The sequence below is a fragment of the Sciurus carolinensis genome, chromosome 4 (genome assembly GCF_902686445.1).
Source record: "Sciurus carolinensis chromosome 4, mSciCar1.2, whole genome shotgun sequence".
NCBI lineage: Eukaryota > Metazoa > Chordata > Mammalia > Rodentia > Sciuridae > Sciurus > Sciurus carolinensis.
This window is the reverse complement of record NC_062216.1, coordinates 87653145-87664446: the sequence shown is the minus strand read 5'-3', so window position 1 is coordinate 87664446 and position 11302 is coordinate 87653145. Positions and strand designations below refer to the sequence as shown.

At 35.9% G+C, this 11302-nt stretch overlaps 1 protein-coding gene across 3 annotated transcripts in view; it reads right to left on the bottom strand.

The window, feature by feature from the left end:
• Positions 1 to 7193: 7193 nt before the first annotated feature.
• The window catches only part of Slco1c1 (solute carrier organic anion transporter family member 1C1), a 49427-nt gene continuing 45318 nt past the window's right edge, over positions 7194 to 11302 (bottom strand). The window contains exons 14-15 of one of the 3 annotated variants that reach the window (XM_047551669.1): positions 9737 to 9851; positions 7194 to 8162 (exon numbers count right to left, since the gene is read on the bottom strand). In XM_047551669.1, coding sequence (XP_047407625.1) covers positions 7940 to 8162; positions 9737 to 9851 — 338 coding nt within the window. In that variant the 3' untranslated portion in view covers positions 7194 to 7939. Of the gene's footprint in view, positions 8163 to 9736; positions 9855 to 11302 lie in introns of all 3 variants that reach the window. The other 2 variants (XM_047551670.1, XM_047551668.1) reach the window with 2 other exon arrangements.

Genomic DNA, 11302 nt, shown 5'->3' with positions numbered 1-11302 from the left:
TTAATCTTGAAAGCAAAGTTGGCCAAACAGAAAAGATGGTAAGAAATCATGAACAGAATCTACAAGAATTATGGGATATCATGAAAAGGCCAAATTTAAGAATTATTGGGATTGAGGAAGGCTTAGAGAAACAAACCAAAGGAATGAACAATCTATTCAATGAAATAATACCAGAAAATTTCCCAAATCTGAAGAATGAAATGGAAAACCAAGTACAAGAGGCTTATAGAACTCCAAACATACAAAATTACAACAGACCCACACCAAGGCACATTATTATGAAAATACCTAACATACAAAATAAAGACAGAATTTTAAAGGCCGCGAGAGAAAAGAATCAAATTACATTCAGGGGGAAACCAATAAGAATATCAGCAGATTTTTCAATCCAGACCCTAAAAGCTAGAAGGGCCTGGAACAACATATACCAAGCCCTGAAAGAAAACGGATGCCTACCAAGAATCTTATACCCAGCAAAACTTACCTTCAAATTTGACGATGAAATAAGATCCTTCCATGATAAACAAAAGCTAAAGGAATTTACAAAAAGAAAGCCAGCATTACAGAACATTCTCAGCAAAATATTCCATGAGGAAGAGATAAAAAACAACGATGCAAATCAGCAACAGGAGGCGCTAGCCTAAAGGAATAGCCAAATAAAGGAGAAACCAAATCATGTCAAAAACAAATATGAGTCAATTGACTGGGAATACAAATCATATCACAATAATAACCCTGAATGTTAATGGCCTGAATTCATCAATCAAAAGACACAGACTGGCAGATTGGATTAAAAAGAAAAATCCAACAATATGCTGCCTGCAAGAGACTCATCTCATAGAAAGAGACACCCATAGACTAAAGGTGAAAGGATGGGGAAAAACATACCATGCACACGGACACAGCAAAAAAGCTGGAGTATCCATCCTCATCTCAGATAATGTGGACTTCAAACCAAAACTAATCAGAAGGGATAAAGAAGGACATTACATGCTGCTTAAGGGAAGCATAAATCAGCAAGACATAACAATCATAAATATCTATGCCCCGAACATTGGCTCATCCACGTACGTCAAACAAATCCTTCTCAATTACAGAATTCAAATAGACCACAACACAATAATACTAGGTGATTTTAACACACCTCTCTCACCACTGGATAGATCGTCCAAACAAAAATTGAATAAAGAAACTATAGATCTCAACAACACAATCAGCAATTTAGACTTAACGGACATATATAGAATATACCATCCAACAAAGAATGAATACACTTTCTTCTCAGCAGCACATGGATCCTTCTCTAAAATAGACCATATTTTATGCCACAAAGCTACTGTTAGCAAATACAAGAAGATAGAGATACTACCTTGTACTCTATCAGATCATAATGGATTGAAATTAGAAATAAATGACAGAATAAAAAACAGAAACTTCTCCAATACCTGGAGACTAAATAATACCCTATTATATGATGAATGGATAACAGAAGACATCAGGAGGGAAATAAAAAAATTCTTAGAAGTAAAAGAGAACAAAGACACATCATATAAAAATCTCTGGGACACTATGAAAGCAGTACTTAGAGGAAGATTTATTTCATGGGGTGCATTCAACAAAAGAAGTAGAAATCAACAAATAAACGACTTAACACTACAGCTCAAAGCGCTAGAAAAAGAAGAGCAGATCAATACCAAAAGTAGTAGAAGACAGGAAATAGTTAAAATCAGAGCCGAAATCAACGAAATCTAAACAAAAGAAACAATTGGAAAAATAAACAAAATAAATAGTTGGTTCTTTGAAAAAATAAATAAAATTGATAAACCCTTAGCCACACTAACAAAGAGAAAGAGGGAGAAAACTCAAATTACTAAAATTCGGAATGAACAAGGAAACATCACAACAGACACGAGTGAAATACAAAACATAATTAGAAGCTATTTCGAAAATCTATACTCCAACAAAACAGAAAACCTCGAAGACATCAACAAATTTCTAGAGACATATGAACTACCTAAACTGAACGAGGAGGACATACACAACTTAAATAAATCAATTTCAAGCAATGAAATAGAAGAGGTCATCAAAAGCCTACCAACAAAGAAAAGTCCAGGACCAGATGAGTTCTCAACCGAGTTCTACAAAACCTTTAAAGAAGAGCTCATTCCAATACTCCTCAAACTATTCCATGAAATAGAAGAGGAGGGAACCCTACCAAACTCGTTCTATGAAGCCAATATCACCCTGATACCTAAACCAGACAGAGACACATCGAGGAAAGAAAATTTCAGACCAATATCCTTAATGAATATCGATGCAAAAATTCTCAACAAAATTTTAGCAAATCGCATACAAATATATATTAAAAAGATAGTGCACCTACGATCAAGTGCGTTTTATCCCAGGGATGCAAGGTTGGTTCAACATTCGGAAATCAATAAATGTCATTCACCATATCAACAGACTTAAAGTTAAGAATCACATGATTATTTCAATAGATGCAGAAAAAGCATTTGATAAAATACAGCATCCCTTCATGCTCAAAACACTAGAAAAAATTGGGGTAGTGGGAACATTCCTAAACATTATAAAGGCAATCTACGCTAAGCCCATGGCTAATATCATTCTAAATGGTGAAAAACTGAAAGCGTTCCCCCTAAAAACTGGAACAAGGCAGGGATGCCCTCTTTCACCGCTTCTATTCAACATTGTCCTTGAGACTCTAGCCAGAGCAATCAGACAAACCAAAGAAATTAAAGGGATACGAATTGGAAAAGAAGAACTCAAACTATCCCTGTTCGCTGATGACATGATTATATATTTAGAGGAACCTGGAAATTCCACCAGAAAACTTTTAGAACTCATAAGTGAATTCAGTAAAGTAGCAGGTTACAAGATCAATGCTCATAAATCCAATGCATTTTTATACATAAGTGATGAATCTTCAGAAAGAGAAATTAGGAAAACTACCCCATTCACAATAGCATCGAAAAAAATAAAATACTTGGGAATCAATCTCACAAAAGAGGTGAAAGACCTCTACAATGAGAACTACAGAACACTAAAGAAAGAAATTAAAGAACACCTTAGAAGATGGAAAGATCTCCCATGTTCCTGGATAGGCAGAATTAATATCGTCAAAATGGCTATACTACCTAAAGTGCTATACAGATTCAATGCAATTCCAATTAAAATCTCAATGATGTACCTTGCAGAAATAGAGCAAGCAATTATGAAATTCATCTGGAAGAATAAAAAACCTAGAATAGCTAAAGCAATCCTCAGTAGCAAGAGCGAAGCAGGGGGTATTGCAATACCAGATCTTCAACTCTACTACAAAGCAATAGTAACAAAAACGGCATGGTATTGGTACCAAAATAGACAGGTAGATCAATGGTACAGAATAGAGGACATGGACACAAACCCAAATAAATACAATTTTCTCATACTAGACAAAGGTTCCAACAATATGCAATGGAGAAAAGATAGCCTCTTCAACAAATGGTGCTGGGAAAACTGGAAAACCATATGCAATAGAACGAAATTAAACCCCTATCTCTCACCCTACACAAAACTCAACTCAAAATGGATCAAGGACCTCAGAATCAGACCAGAGACCCTGCATCTTATAGAAGAAAAAGTAGGTCCAAATCTTCAAATTGTTGGCTCAGGATCAGACTTCCTTAACAGGACTCCCATAGCACAAGAAATAAAAGCAAGAATCAACAACTGGGATAGATTCAAACTTAAAAGCTTTCTCTCAGCAAAGGAAACTATCAGAAATGTGAAGAGAGAGCCTACAGAGTGGGAGAATATCTTTGCCAACCATACCTCAGATAGAGCGCTAATTCCCAGAATCTATAAAGAACTCAAAAAACTCTACACGAAGAATAGAAATAATCCAATCAACAAATGGGCTAAGGAAATGAACAGACACTTCACAGAAGAAGATGTACAAGTAATCAACAGATATATGAAAAAATGTTCAACATCCCTAGTAATAAGGGAAATGCAAATCAAAACTACCCTAAGATTTCATCTCACCCCAATTAGAATGGCAATTATCAAGAATACAAGCAACAATAGGTGTTGGCAAGGATGTGGTGAAAAAGGAACACTCATACATTGCTGGTGGGGCTTGCAAATTAGTGCAGCCACTCTGGAAAGCAGTGTGGAGATTCCTCAGAAAGCTTGGAATGGAAACACCATTTGACCCAGCTATCCCACTCCTTGGTCTATACCCAAAGGACTTAAAATCAGCATACTACAGAGATACAGCCACATCAATGTTCATTGCTGCTCAATTCACCGTAGCCAGATTGTGGAACCAACCTAGATGCCCTTCAGTTGATGAATGGATAAAGAAACTGTGGCATATTTATACAATGGAATATTACTCCGCAATGAAGAATGATAAAATTATGGCATTTGTAGGCAAATGGTCGAAATTGGAGAATATCATGCTAAGTGAGATAAGCCAATCTCAAAAAACTAAAGGACGAATGATCTCGCTGATAAGCGGATGAGGACATATAATGGGGGGTGGGAGGGGCTAGCATTAGGTTTAGGGTTAGGTTTAGAGTTAGGCTAAGGAGAGCGGCAAGAATGAAGGAAAGAAGGACTGTGTAGAGGGAAAAGAGGGGTGGGAGGGGTGGGGGGAGGGGAAAAATAAAATAAACATCATTACCCTATGTAAATGAAAAAAAATAAAAAATTAAAAAAAATAAATAAAAAAAGAAAATAGGAAGTTTCAAACCACATTTGAGTTCTTTGCAGATATTTTTATTGATTTTCTCTTGATAAGAACAATTATGGTGAGGGTCTCTGGAAAAGGTTTGGTGGAGGAGGGGGTACCAAGGGGGTGCCACTACAGTTCAGTGCCCCTGGGTTCAATTCCTAGTACCAAAAAAAAAAAAAAAAAAAAAAAAAAAACCCAAAAACCCAAAACCACTTCTTTTATATCTCCAGGCTCACTGTTTACTTGACACTTCAGTTTTCATGCCTCAAAGTGATTCAGATTTAACATGTCCAAGATCAAATCCTTATCCTCCCCATAAACTTACTTTTCCATACATCTTTTCGAAATCAGTCCAAAGTACCTCTGTTACAGAAAATTATGGCAATGGAAAGAAATAAATGGCACTTGGAGATGCTGAATAGCTGAGCGTTCGATTTGTTTTTAAAACAAAAAAATTGATCATGTGATTTTTTGGGGCATACAAAGCCTGCTTACCTCTGTCAGATGAGTTTACTTATCTAAAATCTCAGGGTTGCTTTTAGTCCATTCAATTCCCTCTTAAATGATGCTCTCATATGCCATGCAGCCAAGTTCAATACACGTAAGTCCACCGTGGCATGAATGGTCAGACATAGAAACACACTTCCTTTTAATTGGCATTCAGTCCTTTATGAAAAAGACCATCCTTTCATCATCCTCTAGGCTGATTTGTATTTTTCAAGTTATTCAAGAGTAAACTGGATAGGATTCTGTTTAGCAATTTACTTGCAAAGAAGTTATTTTTCAGGATATTGCTACAAAAAGCTTTGAAAAAATAGAGGATGTGGGAGACAGGATGAGAATTTGAATTTGAATTTGAATTACATCTCTACAAAGAAAACCCTTGATGAGCGTACTCACTCACCCATTCAGTAAATATTTGTTATGGGTAAGACTTACAGACAAAAAGGATTCCTGTTGGCTGGCAGTCAGCAGCAGGTCTGAAGCAGGCCTGCTGGAAACAAAACATCGGTGTTCATTTTCAAAAATAACAAAATATGCAATAATCAAGAATCAAGAGTTCAAACAAAATGACAAAGTTAATATATCCATTTAAGGGGCATTTCCTCCCTTCTCCAATCTTAAACTTTCCTTTCCCATTCGTATTTGGAGAATTGGTATATAGAGGGTGAATTAAAAGACTGCAAAAAATTTAGTTTGTACTATTTGGTCACTGTACCGTATTAAGTATGGATACTGAATTTTTCAACTGGGTCTTCTTGCTGGGCTTGGGTTCCAAGAAACACCTCAAATAGGGGATTGGTTGGGAGTATCCTATTTATGTTTGTTTGTTCTAAAGGTTACTAAGAACTAGATTGCACTCACGGGTCTTCCCAGTCCTAAAGGATCATCCATGGTCATCTGACTTAAGTTTAAATGACATGTTTGGGGTTTATCTATTTTTTAAAAAGCAAAACATTTCAAGCTATAAAACAATAGCACTTGAAGAAAAGAATATGCTAAATCAATTATTTCTGTGGTTTATACTGGTTATGGATTTTCTGTAAGATATTGAAATATATACATGAGGATGACTACCCAAGAAGACTGAATTAAGTAATGTGGAGACATTAAAAATAATAGAAGCAGTTTTTATTATCACATTATTGGATCAGGTTGTTACGGTGGAAAGACAATTTTAGATTTAGACCTGGGTTTGATTCTGACAGTGTCTCTCCAAGGCCAAGCAGTTTATCTAATTTTGCTTAACCCAGTTGCATCAGCTGTAAAATGAGGATCCTCATGCCAAACATGCTGTAAATATTAAGTAATACAGTTCCTAGAATGGCTGGTATATCATCTAGTTAAGGATCCCAATTTTGACTCTGAAAATCTCCTTGGGAAGTAAAGGTCCTCCTTCTATGCATATGCAGGTCCCATGAAGGACCCTGTGATCTCACTCAGATTTGAACACCCTTCAGCCTTACTTTCTTGGCCCAACTTTTCCTTCCACCTGGTCTTCTCCAGATTGTGCAGGACTTACAGAATGTGGACAGTATTGGATTGGTGAGCTGGCTGAATAGGATACCTCACTGGAGGTGGTGGGTGTCTCTGTCCTAAATCTTCTTTTCTTTGAAGAATCCTCTTTCAAACTATATTAGAGAAAAAAAATTATACAGAATAGTGTTAAGTATTAAAGATGATGGACTGGTAAATCTACTATGCCTAGTCAGAGGGGCTCCAAGAAGCCAAGAAAGAGGAAATAGCTGCAGTGTATTTTCCAGTTGTGGAGAAAAGATTACCTGGAAGGCTGTGCAGCTTCCTGTCCAGGAAATTACTAGACTCTGTGATGGGAGGCAGATGATACCAAAAGGCCCCACACGAGCCTTACCGTCACTCAATTCATCACTCTCTCTCTGTTATAACATCTAAAAATATCATAGATTTTCCAAAATTCAATTTCCAAATGCATTTTAGGAACACATCATATACAAAGTAGAACGTTGCCTGCATACATTAAAACATGCACAATATTTACTTAATATTTTTAATCCATTGAATTCATAGGACACTAGCACACGTTAACATTAATTTTTATTAATTTATAACCATGGTTACTTAAAGTGTCATACAAAAAGGTACATGCAAATAATTAGTAGAGGAACTAATGATCCAAAATTCCAATCTCTCCAGACCACTTTGCCAAAGACATTTCTATATCAATTTTTGGATTTCAAAGGAAAGAGGAGCTTAAAATGAATCTCCCTTCCCATGTTGTCTATCCTGACATCACTGTTAAGGAGACACTTGAAGAAGCCTAAGTTATGACTTAACTTTCTAACATCTCTTACTTTAGAAAACTAACTCAATTTAGAAATTACTTTACAGATAAACATTATACAGTAGAGACAATAGTTCTTTAGGAATACAGCTAATATATCAATGGGCATAAAGCAAAATAAAGCAGAATAAGTAAATAATACAAGAAGCCTGTATATAAATTAAAAGATATAAAACTAGTTTTGTCATCTTCATCTTTTGTTATATATTTAACAATATTTATTATGGGTGTATTATCTTATGCCTAGGGTCAAAAACCAAGTAGGATTTTTTCTTTTTGCAAGAAGAAAGAAATTACACATTGAAAACCCTTATGATTAAATTTTTATTTGTTTGCAGAATTTCCACACACTAGAGAACATGCTTCCAGTCGTCACTTTTCTAAAGTCGTGTTTCCTTGCCTGGCCAGTAGTTGGGTTGTAGCAAATGATCACTTGGAGCACAATTTTCCTTTCTGATTCTTGGAGACACCATTGTTCTTTCTCTCTTGGTTATGAAGCTTCTATGTTTTGAAACATAATTTTTCTTTAAAATGAACAGTACTGCAATACTTAGGAAAATGGATACTATGCCCAGTATCATAGTTAGTCCCAGATATATGTACCTGGAAGAAGAGAGAGTTTCAATCAGAATTATAGCAGCTGCCTAACTTGAAATAAAATGTACAAGGAAGGTGATGACATCATCCTGATGGTTTTCTTTAAGAATGCAGGTTTAGAGTTAGAATGATGGCTATAAAATGCCTTCATATGAACGCTAGCCAATCAATCAACGTGCTAATATAAAGTGATTTCTCAGCAGTACCATCATTTTCACTTACTACAAATTATACAGTCAGCTCTATCCTTTCTGAAAATGAATCCCTTAGACCAGGTGACCACATCCTTGTTCACCCAGAGCAGTCCCAGTATATGCTAGCATTGTCCCAGTGGTAATATTATACTCTCAATGTTTTCTTTTTACCCTGTGGTGCTGGGGATTGAACCCAGAGCTGTGAGCACTCCAGACAAATGCTGTCACTGAGCTATAGCCTCAGCCACCAGTGTAATTTTAATAATGCCCCCTTTCACTTTCAACCCTGTCCAATTTGCATGAGAAACTCTGTGGTTACTGCATCCTCAGATCTTTATTGCTATGAAACAACTGCATGAAGCAATACTAAGGGAATTTGGATCCCTTAATAAAGCAGAATGACTTATAAATAAATCAGAGGTTTAAATCACTTTCTTCCATGAGATGGCTTAGGTTCCACACTCTGTCAGAAGATGCTAAGGTATGGAAAGTCATGGTAAATGTTCTATTATGGTCACCTTGTAAACATACGTTCGGTCTCTGAATTATATTGTCTCCACACTAAAGTGAATACAGCCTTAGCAAATGAGCAAAGTTCAAATTATACTCACAGATCAGGTCCCTTTCAAAGACCAAAATAAATTTCACACGTAACATCAAAGCCTATTAAATCAAACACAGTTATTGAGTTGGTCTGCCCAATTCACATCCGACTTAGATGGTTCAGCACCAAGTTTATTTCTCCAAGAAATGCTCAGTTTGGAAGTCTTTTAGAAAATCCTCTTGCTTTTAAGCCATTGAAGCATTGCTTTAAGCAACAAGAGGACTAAATGTTTGATGAACTAAACTGAATGATGCCATAGTGAAAAAACCAAGCCCTCTACCCCATACACACTCACCCGCACAGAGGAAACCTTTTACTTTTATGCATTTCAAGTACTGAAATAATTGAACATCAGTTTGGCAATAAGATCAGGAGAGATTTAGAGCCAAATCCAACTCTTGCCCAAGGGGATTATATCTGACGTAAATGGTACAGTTTGGCTCAGTATGAAAAAGAATAGAATTAAATTCAAAATGTGACCCAAATTTAAATGCTTCTGAGTTTCAGGGAATTTCTTACCCATTTGTGAGTATGAACTTTTAAAATGCTGGAATCTTTATCACATTTTTAAAATGATTATTCATTTAAAATGGGAGTCTATGTAAGGAATGAGAAAAATGAAATACCTAGCCATATAACCAAAATATAAAATTATTTGATGAAACAGACTTTTTGATTAGACTGCTTTTTATTTTGCAAGCAGTGAAACTACATGAGGACTTATTAGTGTCAGTCACATTGCTGTTGTTGCAGCAACATCTCAATTGCAGTGCATATGGTACCTGAAAGCATTTGAATCGTATAATCTGCAGGATCCTCTACTTCCACATCTTTTAAATCCCCACTTAAGGCATGAAGTGTCGATCAAAACTCCAAAATATACTGGAGCTGGGATTCCTGCTGTGAGAAAGATAAATAATGACTCCTAAAAACATATGCATACATTTGATTATGAGTGTTATCTGAAACCACTGACTTTTAATACAATAATTAATGTGTGGGAGATGAAGGGCTATCAATTATATGCTGAAATCTTCAAACTTCTTTCTCTAGCTCTGTCTTCTCTCATAAGCCCCAGACTCAAGCAATAGCTGCCATTTGTTTACCTCTAGAAGACTGTCTTGTAGGTACTTCAAACTCAACACGGGACAGCGTCTTTCTCCAAAGACCTGTCGCTTTTTTAGTAACCACCCTGGCACTAAAGTTACAAGCTTGGAAGTCATCTTCGATTCCACCATCTCCTCTCTCTGGTCATCACCACATTTAATCTATCCTGAATCATGCCAATTTCACCTCCTAGATACAACACATTCTCTTGTCTCTATTCTGTCCGATACAACTTATACCCTAATGTAAAACAGACAATTGATGATTCTGCCTCCTTTTTTAACCTTTTCCAGTCCATTAACCATGAAGATGTTGGGTCATTCAATGAAGTAGATAATTGCCCAAGACAAGCACCGCCAACTGAACACTGGGCCTTATCTATACTTCCAGCCTCATTTGGGCAATATTCACTGTCTTCTATTTCAAACTTGAATTTTACTGAATTTCTTTGAGTGCTTAAAACATTCTTCCCACTTACCTGGATGCCTTTTAAAATTTTCTTTATCTGAAACACTTTCCTCTCTATCCCTTCCCTTCTTAATGCACTCACCCTTTCAATTTCACTTTAAATGTTTTTCTTCAGGAAAGGCAGTGATGACCTAAATGGTATTAATTCATTTTGTTCTACATTACACAGCAAAATTGTACTCCTTTCAAAACCATTAATACTCCTATAATGACTTGTTTAATTGCCTTTCCTGGTACAATGAAAGCTATACAGGGACAGGAAACATGTCTTTCTTACTCATGCTATAAATTCGAATAGTTCTCAAAATTTATTGAGAATTTAATCCATCTTTCTGGAGAAAAGACAATCTCTCAGATACAAATTTTAACAAAACTATTACGAGATGATTACAGTGTGTTCACAACTCAATTTATTTATTTTTTTTTATGTTTCAAACTGGTGGTACATGAACTTCTGTTATTTAGTCTGCATAAGTTTGTGTTTTTAATGAGTAGCCAATATTTAAGAGTCAGGAGGTTTCATGTAAAGTTGCATATTTCTAAATACTTTTAAAAGTTGCACTATCTGGCAGTCCATGATAACAGCTGACTAGATTTGAATAGCAACTGCTTCCCTCCCAACTCCCTACCTTCTGTGTCCATGTGGACTTCATTTTCCAGATCCAAATCTGCTGTCTTGCTGCCTTCTTTACTTATTTCCATCAACTGCCTGGACATTTATGGCATTTATATTGGTAAACCTCTTTTATATAAGTTTTCTTCTGCTATAAATT